Here is a 21958-nt window from a genome sequence, read left to right on the forward strand (position 1 = left end):
CTCTGATTTGGGAACTTCTGGACTTGCCCAGGAGGTGCAACTGCAAAGTGTCACGGAAATCTGGGTGTTTGAAAGGCATCTGGCAAACTTAGGCACTTCAGAGGTCAAGCAGCAGTTCCCGATGCAGCCTTTTCTGGATGTAACTCTTCAGTGTTTCAGACATGTTTAAAAATCCAAGAGTGTAAAATTTGCATAATTTCATGTTCAGCTTAAGCTCCCCAGTTGGAAACAATGTCTTTGCATGCTACCACAGCAAGTTCTTAGTTTGCAACTTGCATATGTAAACAGGCAAAGAAAAGTTATCTACTTGGCTTGACAAGGAGGTGTTAGCAGGGTTACTAAACCTTTTAATGACAAGTGGACACTGCTGCTTTCTCGGGGACTGCCTTGTGCTCAAAACTGTGATGCCTTCTTTTTTTTTTTTGACCCCTCTAGAAAGTGGTCAACGGTACTCTGATGATAGAAATTAGCTTTTAGTTTGCAGCCACTAGGTTTTGGTTTGTGGGGTTTTTGTTTTCCTGTCCTTATGTAGATCATTGTGTCTGTACACTCATTTTTTTTTTTTCTAACAGGAGGGTTGTTTTTATAGTTGTTCCAACTGTTTAATGGAACCATCCCCTAGACAAAATGCCTGCATATCTGTTTCTAATGTTAGGCCTGACAAACCCTACTTGTTAGGCTGACTTAATTGCCACTGAAGTAAAAACATGGGAAGTGAAGCAAGTGCTAGGAGTTCTGTTTTGGTAGCAGTACAGGGGAACACTTTTGGTAAAAAGAGTACCCCTGCATTTCTGCTTTAAACCAAACTGAACGTGCTTTGTCTGTGTCATTATTTCAGTTGTTGCCTTCACTGTGGAGTTTCTTTTCCCTCTCCACCCGCCGTTCACTGTTCTCTGTTCCTATTAGGGAATGGAGCCATACTTAACAATTTTTAGTTTTCACTCTCTTTAACAGCTTCTAGTACTAAAGACAGTGCAGGGAAATTCACCGCAGTCACTGGCAAGTTTATGCCGGTGGCCTCCAGGGTGCAGAGCAGACAAAGGGACCCAGCACAGCAATAAAAGGACCAGCTGCTCCTCTGTGCTCTGTTTTTGTTCTGAGGCTCTATCGGGCTGCCAGGAGCCTCGCTGGTGATTCTGATAAGTTTAGAGTTGTGGTGCATACCAAATATTCAAGTAGAAGAGTAAGAAAAGGCTGACACAGAAGATAGCAGTGCAAACGGAGATCTAGAAACCCCAGAAACAGCACCCTCTGCCTTGCAGAGCTGCTAGATGGCCGCTAATCTTCTGTTGTCTGGTGATTAAAAGTGACATGACTTGTATGCATTTCTTAATTATGAATTGTGCTTTAGAAATCCTTTCATTAGACATTAGCTATGAAAATTTGGGTTTTCTGCCTTCAGTCCAGCCCGAGGTAGTGTTTGGGGAGATCACAAAAAGAGGAGTGCAGCTTGCAGTACATGTTTTTCCTGCAAAAATTCTGAGTTAAGATGTAAAAAAGCTTTTTTTGGTGTTTTGTTTTTGTTTTGTTTTTTTGTAATAGCTGTTTGAGGGAAACTCTGAAGTGCTACTTCTCGGATAACAAATATGTTTGAGGGGGAAGAAATGCAAGCAATGTTTATTGTGGATTTTGCTTCTTTTTTAGTATAAATTAGTTTTCCTTACATCTCAAAATACTTTGCAGTGAAGAAGGTCTCATCACACTCCTATTACATAGATGTGAAAGTTAAGCTATAAAATTATGAAGTGATTTTGTTGCCCTGGGGTTCAGTGAGGCAGCCACAAAAAAAAATCCCTGCCTTCTGCATTACTGCAGGACTTCACTCATTAAGCATCCTTCAGATTTCCATACGAAAGGTTGGATTATAATTCATGGGGGCACCTTTGTGACTGATACAGGGAACCGTTTACCTCCTTTTTAACTTGTGCCATGTACTTCTTGTGGGACAAAAAAAAAAATACAGCTTTTTCGCTCCTTTTTGCTTGTCTTTGTTCCATTCCTTTCTTTCTAGACTTTGATTATTTTTGTTTCCTCTATTCCCAAATGTGTTCCCTTTTCTCTTTATAATTGTTCTCCTCATAATAGCATTAGACATCTTCCAGCAGTGAACTGGGATAGGATTAGTATATATGCATGCTTTTTTTTCTCATGCTTTCGTTACTTCCCTGTGGAGTTTCGTGAGCAGAGGCAGCGAAGGTCGAACTGGTCTTTTTTTTTTTTTTTTCTTTTTTACTGAAGAAGAATTTTTATTTACTCTTCAGAGAAGGCAGTCAAGGAAGACACCTTGCATTTGGAGCAGGTGAGGTTTACTATGGCTCTTACTTAAACCAGGAGAGACTCTGACTTCCTGGGAGAGTAACTTCATCATTTTAATACTCAAGAACACTCCTGCACAAAAATACCATAAGTATGTTGTTTCACATGGACATACAAGCTGTTCTCTTGGTCCTTGAGGACTGTGCCCATAAATTGGCTACAGTTTTGAGATGTTAGGAGGTTTGTGGTAGCATAGAGCAGAGAAGTTGTTTGCTGCAACAGAAACCTGCCATCAGTGGGCTGCTCCTATAGACATTTGTACCAGAGATGGACAGAAAGGTAAGGGGGGGTAGGTTTAAGAGCTTTCAGTTTAAGCCTTCTGTTTGTAGTGGGAGTTCAAATAAATCCTGGGATGTGCAATTTGTCCATGCACATTATAATCTTAACCCTTCCCTGCCTACCTGTTTCCATGTGCATATGTTGGGAACTGCTGTTCTAGTTACATTTTTAGATTACAAAGGTATGGATTATAAAAATTAATTAAAAGAGTAACCTGCCATGCTTCAAAAAGGTATTTGGAATAACTTTATGAATTTAATGTTAGGTAATACAGAAGATGATAAAAGGAACCACTGGGGGGCTAAAAAGAGGAAGAGAGTGGAAGACAAGACTAGTCAGAGAGATGGTAAATTTTAAATGTTACTTGTATTGCTAAGAATTAGAAAGTATTGAATATTTTATTAGGTTTTCCTTTTTTTTTAAACTTTAATAATTTTATAGCCAGTTCCTTACGTTGAAGGAATTGCAGTATTGAAGCTAAAGGTTTAACCATGAGTAGTAAAACAAATACAGCTCAAAGATTTTATTCCCCTCCCACCCACCTTTAAATAATTAATTTTTAATTTATTTTTTTTAAACTTTTCTGCAACTAGAGATAAAGAACTGTCTTTTCTTTTTATCACTTTGGGACAGAAATCTGCATGTTCACATAATCCTGCCTCCCTCCCCCCCTTCCTTTTAATGCCCCCATCTTTTTTTTTTTTTTAAACTTTGCAGCATTGTGCAACTGCATATCCTTTCTAGAAATACTGAAATGGAAAACCCTTCCCTGAACTCAATTAGCTATTGATAGATGAGTGCATAGATCTGTCAAACAACTTCATTTGCATTGTAGCGAGGCTTGGAGGGCTTAGCTGACAGAGGGGTATCCCACTGCGCAATGTAGAGCTGCTCAGACACAAAGGGAGAGGCTGTTTCTCCCTCCAAGTTAACAATATAAATGAGAAAGATGATGGATGGAAGAAAAAAGTGTTATTCTTATTTTACAAATTGGGATCTGAAACAGTGGGTGTCATTTGGCATGTTTCTTTCTGCAGCAGGTCGTGGTCAGTAATTCCTATTTCTATATTGCAACTGCAGTTTTGCTGTGCAAAAATGTGTTGTTGTCGTGTGATGAACTATATTGGAGAACCAATTTAGGCTAAAAATAACCACCAAAAAAAAGTAATAATGCTCAAGCTGCCATTGTCAGCAAAAGAAATGCTTGCCAAACTATATATATGCTTAAGATAAAGTATCTTTGCCAAAGTTATAGTAGAAATTGGCAGTAGAACTGAAGGCGGTCTCACGTTAGTCTGGTGTCCTGACAAGTGGCTGTAATTCTCTTCTTACTGAATTTAAAAAAAATACATTGAGAGATATGCTGCAGTGCTGTGGAAAGGACCTTGTCTGCTACCCTTAGTGGGACTGAACTTGAGACAGGAAACCTAAGGACGAAGTAATAGGAAATGTTAGGAAGTCCTGATTTATATTTGCAGTTCAGGACTGGCTATATTTTATTTATGAAGCTGTGTTGCCTGTTTATCCTTTGCCTTCTCCCATCACTTCCCTTGTGCTGGTTGCTGCTCATGCAAATGTATGCAAGATTAGGCAAATCCTGGCAGCCAGTTGATGAGAAGGCAGAAAGGCCTTGCCAGGAGAGCAATTATTCTCATTTTTATTCTTTCGTTATATTTGTAATTAGATATTTTCTCTTCTTATTCCTGAGGAGAAATCATTTGGCAGACAGGTGGATCATAGGCCATTCCTGTGCCCACTGTGACTAGTGCAGCAGGCAAGGTGGCATTTTATAGTGGAGTGCATCATTAATCAGCTGGAGATCCCACGGTAATAACCCGACTGTCACTTTTAGAAGGAAAATCTGTGGCTATCTAGTCAAAAGTAGTGCTATATTGTCACTTCCTCTCCTTAAACCTTATTGCTTTAAAATGCAAGAAATCCCTTTCAGCATTCATAAAGAAATGCCCTTTCTGCTCAGCAGCAGCAGTGCAGGGTGTCATTTGTACCTTCTCCTTTCTCTGCCTCCTCAAACAGCCCATTTGCTGCTGTAATTCCCAGATGCTCATTCCCGTTCAGTACTGCCCCCCTCAGTATTCTGTGTCTGTATTTCTGTGGCCTGGATCGCAAACCAAACCTGTTTGAAAATACATTATAATTTCTCACCCTGCCCCCCGCACTATTTTTTTCTAACAATTAGCATCCCAGGTCTTGGTTTCCCACTAGGTGTGTACCACAGACTCACATGTGCTACATTGCTTACAAAATGTCAAGAAAACAGTTCTGTTTGAACCAGACCAGTCACCCAGTCTGGTTCTTCTGAAGGCAGAGTGCAGGGCAGGGATAAAGGCACTGAGGCATGGGGAGAGGGCTGAAAGATGGTCTGATAGACTGTAGAGGGGCAGGGGCAAGTGCAGGTGAGAAGAGCCCTTTAAGCTGTTATTTTTGCCAGTAAAGTCTCTTTTAATGCCAGGTACTTTGTTTAAATGTGAGTATTTTGGGATTTCAGAATGTACGTGCAAGGGAAAATAAACTGGGAGTGTGTTGTGTGTTTGGTTTTACTTTTTAATCTTAAGTAATCTTCATTTTATACTTTATAAATTGAAGCAAATTGTTAGGTTTCCAGATTGACATCTGAGTAAGATTTTTATGTCTTACTCATGTCCTATGTATATGCAAGTTCTAAGTTAAATTGGTATTGAAGAGTAAAATTGTACAGCCTCAGTAGCGTGAAAATTAAGGAGGAAATATTCAAGTATTGAAGACATGAGACAAAGGCTATAATATTACCCCAGTTTACTACTGCTGTCTGTTTGAAAGTTGGAGCCTTACCTCATAGTCTGAAATAACCTGAACGTTTGAAAAAGAAGTTTCATCATTCTGCTTTTTCTTTTTCTTTCTTTTTTTTTTTTTATAAATCCCCTTCTTAAATGGAAGATGCCAGTGATGGTGGACGATCCTATAAAACAGTTTTGGATCGCTGGAGAGAGTCACTTCTTTCTTCTACCAGCTTGTCCCAAGTCTTCCTTCATCTGTCTACGTTGGATCGAAGTGTGATCTGGTCAAAGTCCATCCTCAATGCTCGCTGTAAAGTGTGTCGAAAGAAGGGCGATGCAGAAAGCATGGTGCTGTGTGATGGCTGTGATCGAGGCTATCATACTTACTGTATCAGGCCCAAGCTGAAGGTATCTAAGGAAAAAGAAGTGTTTCCTTTTCACACAAAACTTGAGTAGTTCTTACGACTTCATTGCACATTACTAATGCTGGTTGGTTTGGTTTTTTTTCCCCCCCTTTCTGTTCCTAGGTCATTCCTGAAGGAGACTGGTTTTGTCCAGAGTGCCGACCAAAACAGCGCTCTAGACGCCTCTCCTCCAGACAGAGACCTTCTGTGGAAAGTGACGAAGAGACTGCTGAACAGCTAGGAGAAGGGGAAGAAGAGGCAAACTACGATGAAATGGGACAAAGTGAGGAAGAGCATTATGAAGAAGAGCAAGATGAGGAGGATGAATCTCAAGAAGAAGAAGAGATAAGGTAAACAGACATATCTTAAAGTGGCTTCCTACTGAAATATCATCTTGATTATTAGGTATAACAATTGTTCACATAAACACGTATCTTGAAAATCCTGCCTAAAAAAGATATTTATTTAAAAAAAAAAATCACAGCTTGTTATGAATTTCATGCTTGCTGATGGGTTTAATACTAACAAAAATTAGGTCCACTGGACTTAGACTCACTTTTCAGGATGAAAATTCCAGCCTTGGATGTGTGGGTGAGAGATGGCCATCAGAGTTGCAGAATTAGAAAACTGAGGGAAAAGAGAGGAATGGAATTTTGGGATAAGTAAACATAATTGTTCACTTTTTGTAGCCCATCAAAGCAAGGAAGACCCCAGGTCAAGTTTCCGTTAAAAATGAGAGCAGCCAAACTCAACAACCCATTCTCAAGTCGGAACAGCCAACGTCAGGCAAGATACGCTTCTCGGAGTCAGCAAAACACACCTAAGCAAACTGAATCTTCATCTAAAGTTACCAGAAGGGGTTTAAGAAAGATAAAATCAGCCCCTCCGTCAGGGACAAAGCCTTCTTTAAGACTTAATAGCCGGACCACTCGTCAGAGCCAAAGTTCACTACAAGCAGATGTATTCGTGGAATTACTCGGTCCTCGAAGAAGACGAAGAGGAAGAAAGAGTGCTGATAATGCACTGGAAAACAGCCCTTCCAATTCTCTCGGATTTAGAATTGTTGATACTGCAGACTCGAATGAACGGCTGAGGAAGTATCCAGTTTCTGCATCAAAGCTTTCTCTTCCTGTTACTGAACCCAAGAGAAGAGGCAGGAAACGACAATCCACAGGTTAGAAAAATGTGTTTGTCCAGAACGAAAACCACATTCTGTTCCTTGCTGAAATATTTGTGTGGTAATGCAAGGAGACTAGAAATGGTGGTTGAAGGCATTTTTACCACTTCCAACAAGACGGTTCCCTTCTTTTGCAATCACTGAAGTGAACCTTAAAAAAAAAATTTCAGTCATCTAAAGAACAAATACTTTATTTTCCAAGGAGACTTACCATATCCATACCTGACATTTCATATTTGCACACAATCTGGAGCAATTGCTAATAAGTGGATGGAAAATGGGAAAGTGATATTTATGCCTTAACCCATGCAAATGTTTACCTATAGCTTTTATGGTTTTGTTTTATTAAAGAGTTCAACAGTGAAGAACGTAGATGTAGGCAAGGTAGTGAAACTGGGAATATATATGCACAACAAGAAACTTCTGCTAGAAGAAGAATGTCATCTATCTGGTATAGAGCTGACAGTGTCCTTTCTTGCTAAGCTAATACCAAGTATTTGGTGTCAAGGAAATACTCGGAAAGCTACAATAACCTTTTAAAAACAAAAAAGGACCCAGTGTGAGACTGAAGAGTGTAAAAGAGCTTACGCTCCAGTGTGGCAGCCTTGTGTTCTGCACCTTTTCTGTCCTTCACCACTGGGAGTTTCTGGGCTTATCCTCTAACCACCCTGCTGACTACTCTTGAAAGCAGATAAAACCACTCTGAATAGAGGTTTTGTGGAGGTAAAAGTTATGAGCAGGCAGCTTATTCTGTTTTTCTCTAACAGGGCTTTTCTTTAAGTGTTTAACAAATTGTTTTAAAATTGAAATCGGTGGAAAAAATCCTTTGCAAAATTAATGTGATGAAGGAGAATGGAGGAACTCAGCTAAGTCCTGGTACTTAGTGTTTTGTACGGCAAGAGAGACGTTTAGTGGTTAATAGCAAGACTGTAGTATAGTTAATACCTGAAGCCAAACAGCATGAGTTGTGCCCTGAAACTAAAGTTTTAGTACCCCAAAATAATGGTGTTTCATTTTTTCTTTTTTTTCTTAATATTTTACTTGTCAGGATTTTATTTTTATTTGGTGAGGTGTTGTGTTGTTTTTTTTTTTTCCAGAATCGTCTCCTCAAACCTCACTGAACAGGAGAAGTTCAGGACGTCAAGGGGGAGTCCATGAACTCTCAGCTTTTGAACAACTCGTAGTGGAGCTGGTACGACATGATGACAGCTGGCCTTTCATGAAACTGGTTTCCAAAATCCAGGTAACTGATAGAACTGTAAAGGGAGTGATAATGGTTCGGAACCCTGTTTGCTGCCGATAAAATTCAAGATTTTATAGCATTGCCCAAACAGGGGGATGCAGCTAAGCAATGCAATTCAGGAGAACCCTTGCATTTCAGCTCAAATATTTGGTGCCAGAAATAACTTTTACAATTGACACATTATTGGGAAAATTTTAAATATGCTTGCCATCAAGCATTTAAAAATGTGAAATGCTTTAATTTGGGGGGTGGGGGGGAACAAAAAAAACAAAACCAAAACAACTAGGGCACCGGACTGCTAAAGTTAAGCTTAGGGTTATTAATTAATTAGTTGAATTAATCTTCAATTTATGCAAGGGTATTTTGAGGACAGACCTGCAATAAAATAACAAGGTAGGAGCAACTTCACTCTGATGATAACTATAATGCAGTAAAAAGGTTATTTCTTAGCTTATTTCTTGATTTAATTACCCTCTTATTTAGATTTTAAAATACCTGATGGTAAAGTAGGCACCCAAATTAAGCGCTGCTTTAGAGGTTTGTATTGCAATAAAGATTCCCAAATTCCTGGTTCTCTGCAGGCTGCACTGGCTGCTTAGTCGTAAGGTGCTGCTGGAACTGTCCTACCCTAACAAAGCGCCTGTCCTCTCCAAGCCCCCCGCAGCAAATCTGCGCAGACGTTCTTGCAGGATCTAGAGCTCGGTGTTTAAGCGCTCTATTAAAATCGATGGTGATAGAGTTTCAAGTCTTCATTTAACAGCTAAGGTGTCACAGGTAGCTGGAAGGATTTATGTGGACAAAAGAATGATGTACAAACATGAATGAAAGATGTAAGTGCAGAGGAGGAGAAGGAAAGGAATTTTGAAGGGAACAGAGACTAGTGTCTGCATCCTAGAGTACAGGAATTACACTGGAAAGTGCAAGAATCTGGTGAATGCAAGGAAGCTTCTTAGGGAGGGATGGAGAATTCAACTTAATTTTGATCCTGAAAAGAAACTGCTAGAATTCAGTGTGTTCCGGTTTGCCTGCATCAGTCACTATGGGATAGTCTCTGTATATCAAAAAATAAAATTCATACTCGAGTAACCCCAGATTTTCTTCATCGTGATAGAAATTTTGGTTTAAACTTTTTGCTGTCTTTAAGACAATGCAGATAATACACTGATCAGTGTACAGTAAGCCAGAAAGAGAAAATTACCTTTCTTTTTATGTAAACACCACTCCTAAAGGGAAAGGAATGAAAAATGTGTCAATCTAATTCTATTTCTCTACTAATTCTTTCTCTAGGTTCGTTTGCAGGTTTTATTTGATAAAGTTACAGGCCGTAACCAAGAACTTGGTTTTAAAACATACATGATGGTGCATGCGGGTATCTTTTCTTGTAGAAAAGGTCAAATTTGGATCAGATATTTTTTTCTTTCGCCCCCGTGCCCCGCTTTGTGAGTGAGACAGAATCACCCTAAGCTTGGTGCTTACCTGGAATTCAAAATCTGTGACCCTTAAGGGTCAGGCAGTCCTTTTCCTCCCTTTGCTTTATCACATGAACAGCCACTCAGAACCGTGTTTATCGCTGGTACTTGCGTACTGCGTCCTGCTGGCTACAGAACGCTTCGCTGTCTTCTCTTCAGCACAGCTAAATGGAATCGCAGGATTTCACTTCTTGTGCAAGACTGCGAGACGATGAATGGTAGTGGAGTAAAAATGGTCATTACTCATGATTAAGGAGCTTTTAATATTGGAATACGTCACAGGAAAATGAAAAGTTTTAAAATCTTGGAAATAATTCTTGGGCTTGACAGATGGGAATAGCTGGAACGCCGTAATGCTTATCTGCTCGTGCAATTTTCTTATAGTTGTTCACAGTGTATTTAGGATTACATTTATTCACTGAATTGCTGGCTACTTTAATGATACAAAAAAAGTAAAAGCAATATCTGAAAACTAATATTCAGTTCAGGAAATGGAGGTGGCTGCTTGGGACTCCTCTGTTTGTTTAAAAATAAGACCAAAATGCTTTCTGCTAATGCATGGTTTGCTTGACTTTTTTTCTTTTTTTTTTTTTAGTTTTGTCTGTGAATCATTCTTATTTTTTTTTTCTTTTAAAGGTACCAGACTACTATGATATCATCAAAAAACCTATTGCCTTAAATATAATCCGTGAAAAAGTGAATAAATGTGAATATAAGTTAGCATGTAAGTATTATTTATTGAAAAAGGTGATGAACCCTGTTTGCTCTTTAAATTAAATTCTTGTCCTAAAATAGAGCTGTGTCAGAGGACTGGAAAGCTGAAATTGTGTTTTGTTGGGGGTTTTGTGGTGTGTTTTGTTCTCTTTCTTTAAAAAGAGCGTTCACTAATAATTTATAAATAAGATTTGTTGAACATAGTTGTTTTACTACCAAAATACATGGCATATGGATAGATAAGAAATGAGCAGCTAGGAAACTGTTGGTAATTTCTCAAGCTTTTGATGTTGGTGAGTGACTGATGAAATATTTAGAAAAGGCGCTGTTGTTACTGCTTGATTTGTAGTTCCTTTATTGATAATCAGAGAAACGTAAGAATGTTTGCATGGCACTTCGCTAACATAACGATAGAAACTTGACACATACGTAAAGACATTTTTGTGTGGCAACTCTGTGTAGGATCACTGCACTGATTCAGCGGTGCCATGCTGCCTTATCACGCTGCTCTCTGATGACTTGAGACACGCTAAATTAATTAATTTACTTCTTATTTGCCAGCGGAATTCATTGAAGACATTGAGCTGATGTTTTCAAACTGCTTTGAATACAACCCTCGTAACACAAGTGAAGCAAAAGCTGGAACTAGACTTCAAGCTTTCTTCCACATTCAGGCTCAAAAGCTTGGACTTCCGATCACATCTGGTAATGTGGACCACGCTGCTCCCGCGGCAAAGAAGTCACGAATCTAACCTCTGCCTTCCAAAGGATTTTTTGAGGGAATCTGTTATGTTCATTAAAATGAAATGTTAAATCACGCAGTCGTCATACCTGTATAAAGCAATAACAACTGTTTTAACCACCTTGAAGTGTGGCCTGCACTATATTCTCAATGTAATATTAAGCACTCAGGAGAACGTAGGAAAGATTACCTTTGCTACAGTTTTATTCAGTGTCTAATAATTTTGATAGATGTACTGGATACAGTACTGGTTTACAGAGGTTTTGTACATTTTTAATACATTCATGTGTCCAAATATCTTCCAGAAGTACATTGTTTTGTCCTGCACCAAATGACCTTGTTTCATCCTCTAGATTTTGTAGGAGCTGTGGTATTGAGGGCTTTATCAACTCAAATAAAATCTGCTGTAGCACAGTTGAAGAAACTGTGTGTATGTTTAGAACTTGTTGGAGTGAATCTTCTCAACACTACACATGAATGAGTACAACTGCATATCTTTTAAGTACTGTACCAGTGCTGGCTGGAGGTATTCAGTCTGAGTTTATTAAGTAGATATTTATTTAGCATTCAAAGTAATTTGTGAATTTGTTTTGTATTTATAAAATTTGTACTTGGGGATTAAAAAAAAAAAGGGGGGGGAGGGAGAGTTCCATAACTTTTTAAATTCTTTTTTCTGGTCGTTCTTTTTTGTTTGTTTGTTTATTCCCCTCTAACTTGATGATCAATCAATAAATACCTTCCCGTGTCCCTGGCAGTTCTTCTAGCAATGAGTAAATTTACAGGACTGTACTATAAGTTTCTACGTACAACTTTGGAAGTGTACAAATAAAATGACACATTTTTCAAAGTATTTTGAGCTTGTGGCATTTCCTTTGAGTTACACCGCTACCCCATCTTCCCCATTAACTTACTAGGGCAAGTTGCTGGAGAGAACACAGCAGAACTGGGTTCCAATGGGAGTACACCAACCGGCTTTTTCGGCAGCCACAATCAGCGGGATACCTGGTCTCTAAGTGATGCAAACATTCGTCAGTATGTCAGATGTACGTGTATAAGTTGTATGGTTCGTTAATTAGGATTGTTATTCTAACAGTGTAAAACCTCATAGCTTTGTTTAGCTGACCAGCAGCTTCTTTAAACTGTACTTACTATCCTTGATAGTTTTACTTCCAGTATTAATTTAAATTTATTAAACTCAGTTAGAGTCAATAACTTAAAACCTTTTAAAACCAGTTTTGCACGCCTGGAGGTACGCCATGGTCTGAGAAAACAGTGTGGAGCAGAAGTTTGGAGGTAGGAGTGAAGAAGGTGTGAAAAACAAACATGAGTTTTGCTGCTGCAGCGGCTTTTCTCAGTGTTTGTGCTGCCGTATGTTGTATCATGAGGACCTGTATGTGCCACGGACCCAAAGAATTACTCGCTTGGTCGGTGTGGGTTTTCTTTGCTGTCCAGATCAAAGACGCATTTCTTGTTCCCACCACAAAGAATGCTAAATGCCATAAGGAATGTGAGCAGCAGACGATGACTTTGCAGGGTGTAGGTCGTACTTGATATCCCTGCATCTGTCTCGTCCCAAGAGGATGTGAACATCCTGACTAGCTGGTTGCATGAACAGTTGTGCAAGTTCTCGTTCACATGAATAGTTCCCATTGAATTAAATGCAAATACTTACTGGGGGGCGGCACAGGGAGCTGAACGAGTCCATCTGTGGCAGATGCCATTTCAATTGTTACTGTCCCCAACCTACTCCCAGCTGTTCATTCCTATCACTCTTTCTCCAAGGTTATTTCCTTCAACAGCTTCCCCTCGGCAACGCGACGACAATTTTGAGTGTGGGTAGAGCAGGTGGGAACAGCTTAACCCAAATCTCTGCCTGTGACGGTGGTGTCTGTGTGCTTGTGCTGTGAGTTACCGATTTGTCATTAAGTTTGCAAGCCTAAGGCCTTACTTAAACATGCCGAGGGGGAGAGTCCCCGCTTCTCCTTTGAGCAGCTGTGCTTAAAATGCAGACCTGGCTGTTCTTGGCTTCCGTGGTGCTCGCAGGGCATGAACCAAGCCCTCTGTTCTGGCAGCGGGCTGCCTGACGTGGTACTCTTCTTGCAGCTTCTTCAAGCTTCAGCCATGCTTTTTCCGAGTTACATCAAGATGTCTTTTTACGGTTGGTTATTTCCCCCACACGTACCCCTTTGGAAAAAGAGGAATTGCTTCATGGAAAAAGAGGAATTGCTTCATATCTCCCTCCTTGTCTTACAGGCTGAGATAATTCATGCTCCTTGTTCATCCTTCCCCCCAAACAAAGCCCTGCCTTACCGCAACCAGCCGTCCCACATGCTGTTACTGCCAGAGCAAGGGATGTGCAGTATCTGCTGGGGGCTCCGAGCCAAAGTTTCAGGAAGGTGCAGAAATGGATAGGGTCAACGGCTCCTTCTCAGATTCAGAGGCCCCGGCTAATCAGGTTGCCCCAGACTCCTCAGGAAAACAAGCAGTAGGCTTCCTTCAGCTCCAAGTCCAGGACCTGACCTCCAAGCGTGGGTTTGACACGATCCAATGGTGAAAGTCTTTCCCTTCTTGGTAGCTCCAATATATCTTAGCCCTGGCAGGTGTCCAAAGACTGCTCTACCAGCTGCTTTTCCCGCTGTGCAAATTCTGCCTCTCTTCCCTTCTCCCACCCGTTTCATTCATGACAGAGCTCAGAATTCCTGAGTAACCAGCCACCCTAGGCACTTTCTTCTCACGCTTTTTGTACGTAACGCCTTCGTAACCGTGGGGCCAGTTCCTTTGGAGGAACTGGGCTCCAACCCAAAGTACTGTCTCTTCCAGGAAACCTCAGCGTTTCCTCAAAACCAACTCGCTCTGCTCCCGGCCACCACAGGCTGTCAAAATGTTCAGAAGACAAATCCCTAGAGTGGCTGCTGTTACTGGAAGCTGCCCTTCCCACCCAAGGAGAAGGCCTGTTCTCGGAAATGCTGGATGTCACCTCGTGTGGTGGTTGCGGTCAGGCTGATACTGGCTGTTGGCACTTACGTGTCTGCTAGTAGCACCAATGTAGTGAAGCTGTTGTGCCGGGTCCCTTCACCTGTATTTGGAAATATGAATGAAATATGAAATGAAAGCGCTGCCTTCATCTTCACAGCAGCGGCTGCTTGGGCCAGTCCTGCAAGAAGGGCTCCTTGTGCTTTCCCCAGCTTGCTCTAAGGGCTACTCTGAGGTTTCTCAGCCTGCTACCATCAGACCAACTGGTGTCTGCTTCCTCCCCCCCTTCATCAGCAACCTACTTCCCTTAATTTGGTGCTTCCTTAAGCAGCACTCTATTAAACCTTTGCCTTTAAGTGCTCAATTGTACGTATGTCCAGTATCAGGCCTGCTTAACATCCCCTCTTGGAGAATCCCCAGTTACCACTGATGAGGAAGTTTCCCGTGTTGGGACACTCGGGTTTGAAGATTTTTGGATTAAGTCCAATGCAAAAGGTAAAATGGCTTGTGCTGCGAATCAAGAGAATTACAAGGACGGGTAAGTAACGCCATCGCCTTGTTTCCCTTCTGTTTCCTAATAGGGATGCTGAAGTAGCACCATCCCTAAAACATGTCAGTGTGTTTGTGGGTGTACGTGTGCATCCTTGAGCAAAGCTTTGTAATTTTAACCGCTGTAAGGCACTGGCTATTAAAATACTGGTTATCATTCCTGAATGTTGTACTTCTACGTCTTTAAAAGGCACAACTCCTGTACCTGGGAAAGTGCTGGTAAAACTGTGATTTCCTCAGACCACGAGCGGTGCTGGGAGCAAAGCCCAGAGCTTCCTCCTGCCCCCCCTGCTCCCAGCAGCATCCGCGAGTCTGAGCTCCAGGGGTAACGTGCGGCTGGGTCTGCCTTTGAACTTGGGCTTATTTTCTAAGTAATCAAACAAATCTGAGCTGCTGGTGGTGAAACACTCCACCCTCAGCCATGCACCCAGGGCTGCATTCTGGATACTTTTCCAAACCAATGCTTTTTAATATTTGGAGTGCATAAACATGCTGAACATCAATATGAAGCACACCTGAGGTTTTCAGTGGCAGAAGGACACAGGCTGCATATGTTTTCCAAAAAGTCTACTGAGGCCAACTTTGAGTTTTATTTCTCTACCATAATATATCAATTTTCTGGGTTTGTAGTGCTTCTGTTCTGGAAAATTATCACAGAATCACAGAATGGTCAAGGCTGGAAGGGACCTCTGGAGATCATCCAGTCCAACCTGCCTCCCAGAGCAGGGTCACCCAGAGCAGGTTGCACAGGAACGCGTCCAGGCGGGTTTTGAATGTCTCCAGAGACGGAGACTCCACCACCTCTCTGGGCAGCCTGTGCCAGTGCTCTGCCACCCTCAAAGTAAAGAAGTTCCTCCTCACGTTTAGGTGGAACTTCCTATGCTCAAGTTTGTGCCCGTTACCTCTTGTCCTGTCCCCGGGCACCACTGAAAAGAGCCTGGCCCCATCCTCCTGACACCCACCCTTTAAGTATTTATAAGCATTGATAAGATCCCCCCTCAGTCTTCTCCAGGCTAAAAGGACCCAAGTCCCTCAGCCTTTCCTCATGAGAGAGACGTTCTAGTCCCCTTTGCTGTCCACTCTCCAGCAGCTGAATCACTGAAACTAACTTCAGATGACTTATTTCACGTGCAGCCTCCATCTTTAAAAATTTTTAGGGATGAAAGAAGAACGGGGGAAAAAAAAAGTTTTCTGGGCCTCCAAACACAGGAGCGTGTCAGCCGTTGCCTTGCGAGAGGCTGTGGGTACGGCCGGGGCGGGAGGTGTTTGGTCCCATGCGAGAGTCCCTCGCCCTTTGCCAGAAGGGGGAGAAGGCAGCAAGGGCTGCCCGCGCCCTCCCGGCAGCTCCCGGAGCATATCCAGCTGTTCAGGTCACTCGCTTTTGATGATAGAAATGTTCGATTGGGCCAAGTTTCCTACACGGATGTTACATGACAGCATACTCTCCAAAGCGCTGGCCGCTGCCCACCGCAGATCAGCTTTCACGTATTCTTCTCTGCAGTCGTTCGCCTTTCCTTTCGTAGACTTGTTTCAAAGAACCAGGAAAGAAAGGGTCTTTATTCCAGTGACGGGGTGCCGCTGCGGTGGCATCGCATCGCAGCGCAGAGTTATTCTGGCGCCAAGTACAGCCTGATTTAATTGTGCTGTGCGGAGGAACCGAAAACGGCACGCTGGCACTACAATGTCCCTTGTAACAAAGCTGTCCTCTAGAGGATACTCCTGCTCTGCTAGGCTAATATACAGCCTAACTTGAGTTTTGTCGATTTGCTATTCTTAGTTTACCAATTTATTTAGGCTTTATATAGCTATTTCCTAGATTAACAGTCCTATAAGAACATATCTAACACTCTATGTGCTTTCCTATTTTTCTTCTCCAAGGGCCTTACAGATGAAATCCATTTGGTGAGGGAAGGGCTGCGCGGAGTCGGGCTGCGCTTCAACCAGGATGCTGAAACGTTTGGATTTTGGATTGCAGCTCTGCAGCTGATTGTGGGCAGTGGAGGGCATTTGCCGGTGGGGTGAGGGCTTCGTAGCTGCCTTCCGCGAGCGTTCCTGTGCAGATCCCACCGGCAGTCGCAGGCGGGGCTCGGCGGTCCTGGCACCCCTCGGGAGCGCGGCTGTCGACCGAGGACACTTTCGCACTGACCAACAGGTCCCGCGATCCAGCAACGGTTATAAATATTCCCGTGCCCCAGTCATCCCTAAAGCCTATCCTCCACCAACAGAAAGTGATCTCAACTCATGTATTTAGCATGTTAGGCTTAGCTAATGTTTTATTTTTAGATCGCTAACTGAAAAAGAAAAACTTAGCGGTTTTAAAAGGCAAGATCAACTTTCTAAGCAACATACTTTGTGAGGGGGCTTTGCAATGCTTAAGTAGGTTTAGTCTGTGCATCTTTTGTTTCCATAAGTTGTCCATGTCTGCTTCTAACAGGTTTCTTAGAACCAGTCCTTGGGTTCAACCTTCATCAAACAGATGCAATGCTGCAGAGTCCTAGGTCTGTCTGGAGCAATTTTAATAATATTAAAACTTCAGAACCAAAAGTGTCTGTCCTCCTTTTTGTCTGGCCTTTGCGACCTTCAATCTGAACAGGCCATATGAATCATCTCCCCTGTCTTGGCACTTTTGTGATGGCTTCCTCCATCTCCTGGGGAGGATTTGATCCTTTCCTGGTGATTATTTTTTGTATTGCACAGATGTCTCCTTAAATCAGACCTACAATGTCATAGAAGGGCTGATTGTGATTAGAAACAGTCCATTTTCCAAGGATCTTATTCCAACGTGATGACATAACCCCAGTAGGAGGGGAAGCACGGAGCGATGAAGGTTAGTAGCAGAATCAGGCCAAGGCTGCAAGACTTGGGATTAGTGCCCAAAATCTGCGTGCAACATGTGTACGGTGCTGCTTTGCACTTGCCCAGCACAGGAAAACAAGGATTCCTTGTCCCACCAGGAACCCTGGCTGTCTCAGGGGACCTGCTTTTGGGGGGCTCTTCTGTAAAGAAGAGCGTAACAAAGTTGAATCGTTGTATTCCTTACGTGCCAGCCAGCCCCAGTGTCTTGAAGGTCTGGAAGCATCTATCCAGAAGGGAAAGAGCTTTCTGAATTCATTGCCACCTTCTCCCGGAGGCGTACCAGTTTCAATTGTGTCATCTGCTGAGATGTCTGACCGCATCCTAACTTTTGTCTGTCGTCCTCCTGCAAACCAGGCTGAAGCCATTCCAGAAATTGCCCCTTCCAGCTGTCCTGCTCCTCCGCTGAGAGGAGTCAATGCTCTGGGGCTGAACAAGTTTTCAGAAACCTAAACAAGATGAAATCCCTGTTAGGAAAGTTGTAGATAAGTTGTATTATATTTATGTACTAAATTTTACATACTGTGAGCAAGTGAAGAACAAACCGTTGAGCCACAGCACTGAGAGTAAGAAAACAGGCCACAGTTTTATCTTCGATATGATTTTAAAGAGAAACAAAATAATTCTACTTCTGTGCCGTGGCACGTCTACTGAAATCCTGGTGTAAGAGAATTGGACTTCCTAAACTTGGAGAGAGAAGCGGTGCTCGGAGACTGCCAGCGTAAGGGCTATCACCGAATTTGTAAGACACAGGAGAAAAAAACAAAAATTGCTGACCGCTGCTGAGGCTCGTGCGTAGCAAAAGGATACTGCAGCAGAAAGAGACACGTGACTCGAGTGCGGCGTACGACAGTGCTGAACGCTACTGTAATAACAGACAACTTTCTTCTGGTGGCAAAGGCAGCAAATTTTTGCCATAAAATTCAAATATCATAGACTCATTTAGGTTGGAAAGGACCTTTAAGATCATCAAGTCCAACTTAGCACTGCCAAGTCCACCACTAAACCATGTCTCTCAGCACCACATCTACACGTCTTTTAGATACCTCCAGGGATGGTGACTCCACCACTTCCCTGGGCAGCCTGTTCCAATGCTTGAAAACCCTTTCAGTGAAGAAATTTTTCCTAATATCCAATGCAAACCTCCTTTGATGGCGTCAAAGGCTTTTCTAAAGCCTAGGTAAACAACATCCAGAGCCTTTCCCTCGTCCACTAAAGCAGTCACCTTGTCATAGAAGGAGATCAGATTAGTCAAGCGGGACCTGCCTTTCATAAACCCATGCTGACTGTACCTGATCACCTGGTTGTTCTGTATGTGCCATATGATGGCACTCAAGATGATCTGCTCCATAACCTTCCCTGGCACTGAGGTCAAACTGACAGGCCTGTAGGTCCCCAGACCCTCCTTCTTGCCTCTCATGTAGATGGGTGTCACATTTGCTAACCTCCAGTCAACTGGGACCTTCCCAGTTAGCTAGGACTGCTGATGAATGATGGAAAGTGGCTTGGTGAGCACCTCTGCCAGCTCCCTCAGTACCCTTGGGTGGGTCCCACCTGGCCCCATAGACCTGTGTGCGTCTAAGTGGTGTAGCAGGTCGTTAACCATTTTCTTTTGGATTATGGGGGGTTCAATCTGCTCCTCTTCTCCGTCTTCCAGCTCAGGGGGTTGGGAACCCAGAGAACAACTGGTCTTGCTATTAAAGACTGAGGCAAAAAAGGCTTAAGTATCTCAGCCTTTTCCTCATCCTTTGTCACTATGTTCCCCCCCCACATCCATTAAAGGATGGAGATTCTCCTTAGTCCTCCTTTTGTTGCTGATGCATTTATAGAAATATTTTTATTGTCTTTTACAGCAGTAGCCAGATTAAGTTCTAGCTGGGCTTTGACCCTTCTAATTTTCTCACTGCATAACCTCACAACATCCCCATAGTCCTCCTGAGTTGCCTGTCCCTTCTTCCAAAGGTCATAAACTCTTTTTTTTTGTTTCCCCTGAGTTCCAGCCAAAGCTTTCTGTTCAGTCAGGCCGGTCTTCTTCCCTGCCAGCTCATCTTCCGGCACATGGTGACAGCCAGCTCCCGTGCTTTTAAGAGTTCCTTCTTGAAGAACGCACAGCCTTCCTGGACTCCGCTGCTCTACAGGACTGCCTCCCAAGGGACTCTGTCAACCAGACCCCTCAACAGGCCAAAGTCTGCCCTCCAGAAGTCCAAGGTGGCAGTTCTGCTGACCCCCCTCCTTACTTTTCCGAGAATGAAAAACTACCGTTTCTTGATTGCTGTGCCCAAAACGACCTCCAGCTGTCACATCACCCACAAGTCCTTCTCTGTTCACAAACAGGTCCAGCAGGGTACCTTCCCTAGTTGGCTCCCTCACCAGCTATGTCAGGAAGTGATCTTCCACACACACCAGGGACCTCCTAGACTGTTCCCTCTCAGTTGTATTGTATTTCCAGCAGACATCTAATAAGTTGAAGTCCCCCATGAGGACAAGGGCTAGTGATTGTGAGACTTCTCCCAGCTGCTTATAGAATATTTCACCTGCCTCCTCAACCTGGTTGGGCAGACTATAACAGACTCCCACCATGATATCTGCCTTGTTGGCCTCCCCCCTGATTCTTACTCATAAACACTCAACCCTCTCATAACCATCATTAAGCTCCAGACAGTCAAAATGCTCCCCAACACACAGGGCTACCCCGCTGTCTCTCCTTCCTGGCCTGTCCCTTCTGAAGAGTTTATAGCCATCCACTGCAGCACTCCAGTTGTGCGAGTCATCCCACCATGTTTCCGTGATGGCAACTATATCATTGTTTATCGAGCTGCACAATGGCTTCCAGCTCCTCCTGTTTGTTGGCCATGCTGTGTGCATTGGTGGAGATGCACTGCAGTTGGGCTATTGATCCCATCACCTTTGGCAGAGAAGAAGCCCTAATTCCTACATAACCATTCTCCGGTGCTTCCGTAGTTTCGAACATATCAATAACCCTTGCGTCTTTGCTGTTGCGTGGCTCTCCATCCCCTGCCTCCACTGAGATGGCAGACTGAAGGACCTCGCTAGCTCACCATAAATCTCTTTCTCTCTCTCCCTCCTCTCCTTGGAGAGAGAGGTGGGGGAGAGCATCTATCATTCATCTCAGTGCCAGTCCGGCCCAAACCATCACACCCTCACACATTGGTGTGCTGCCCCCAGGCTTATCTCTGGTGAGCTTGGTTTTACCCCTTTCCCCCTTCAAATCTGGTTTAAAGCTCTTTCAATGACCCCTGCTAACTCCTGCGCAATGATCCTTTTCCCTCTCTGAGACAGGTGTACACCTTCTGTGGCCAGCAGGCCTGGGGTTGTGTAAATTGACCCATGGTCAAAAAAGCTAAAATTCTGCCGGTGACACCAGTCTCAGAGCCAGGTATTTATCTGCCAGCTCTTCCTGTTTCTTCTCTCATCATTCCCCGCAACTGGAAGGATAGAGGAGAATGCCACTTGTGCTCCGGATCTGTTAGCCAGTCGTTCCAAGGTCCTGAAGTCTCCCTTGACTGCCCTTGGACTTCTCGTTACAACTTCATCGCTGCCTACCTGGAAAATCAATAATGGATAGCAATCCGAGGGCCATACAAGGGTAGGAAGCTTTCTCTCCACATCTTTAACCCGTGCCCGAGGGAGGCAGCAGACTTCCCTGAGAAGTGGATATTGGACCTTCACATTGCTGCATATTGGGCCTTCTGTTCCCCTCAGGAGTGGACAAGGACCCATCTTTTTTCTTTATGGAAGCAGTTTTGATGCAGGGCGTAGGCCGACTTAACCACGGCAACACCTCCAAGCTAGATGAACCATCGTCCTTGTCATTGTTTGGTTCCACTTGCAGAGCCTCATCGCTATTGTACCGGGGCACCCGGGAAGGTGGAGCAGTCATGGAGGAGACGCGCCTGCTGCACTGGGCAGGAACTTGTCGCCATTGTCCCCTATCCCTTGAGTCACCATGTTCAGCCAGGTGGAAGGAGGATAGGGAATCCTCCATGTCATGTGTCCTGTCTGCCCGTTGGGCCTGTCCCAGGGAAGGCAGGGTGGGGTTCCTGTAGTCTCTCTTGGATTCTCTGAAGCTCCTCAGCCTACTCCCCTCCTCCTGGAGCTCTGTCACCAAGCGGAGAAGTTCCTCTACCTGGGCGCAGCTCCCACAGGCGTGCTCACGAGGTTAGCCAGGGGTGAAATCGCTACTGAAGAAGCACCTCCTGGGTGCTTCCCCAGGAACATCCCTGCTAACCTCAGGCATCCCAGTTTCAGAGCTCCACTAGAAATTCCCGACAGAAACCAGCAAGTTATTCATGGCGTCTCCTCTGTGTTACTCGCATGCGTGTCCTTGAGTAGCACCGGGGAGGAGTACGAGGCTGCTGGATTCACGTGCAGCTGTGAGGGGATACTGTGGGCCGGGGAAAAGGTGCTTCAACGAGAGCCCCCAGGTGTGACTTCTCCTGCATCA

The 21958-nt window shown here is 43.5% G+C and overlaps 1 protein-coding gene across 5 annotated transcripts in view; it reads left to right on the top strand.

Annotated features, from left to right (window-relative positions):
• Nucleotides 1-11968, top strand: part of BAZ1A (bromodomain adjacent to zinc finger domain 1A) — a 63787-nt gene extending 51819 nt beyond the window's left edge. For 3 of the 5 annotated variants that reach the window (XM_054200694.1, XM_054200693.1, XM_054200696.1), the window contains 7 exons: nt 2861-2941; nt 5530-5777; nt 5897-6123; nt 6463-6947; nt 8048-8193; nt 10299-10386; nt 10938-11968. In XM_054200694.1, the coding sequence (XP_054056669.1) occupies nt 2861-2941; nt 5530-5777; nt 5897-6123; nt 6463-6947; nt 8048-8193; nt 10299-10386; nt 10938-11128 (1466 nt within the window). In that variant the 3' untranslated portion in view covers nt 11129-11968. The remainder of the gene's footprint in view (nt 1-2860; nt 2942-5529; nt 5778-5896; nt 6124-6462; nt 6948-8047; nt 8194-10298; nt 10387-10937) is intronic. The other 2 variants (XM_054200695.1, XM_054200697.1) reach the window with 1 other exon arrangement.
• The last annotated feature ends 9990 nt before the right edge of the window (nt 11969-21958 follow it).

The sequence above is a fragment of the Rissa tridactyla genome, chromosome 4, assembly GCF_028500815.1.
Source record: "Rissa tridactyla isolate bRisTri1 chromosome 4, bRisTri1.patW.cur.20221130, whole genome shotgun sequence".
NCBI lineage: Eukaryota > Metazoa > Chordata > Aves > Charadriiformes > Laridae > Rissa > Rissa tridactyla.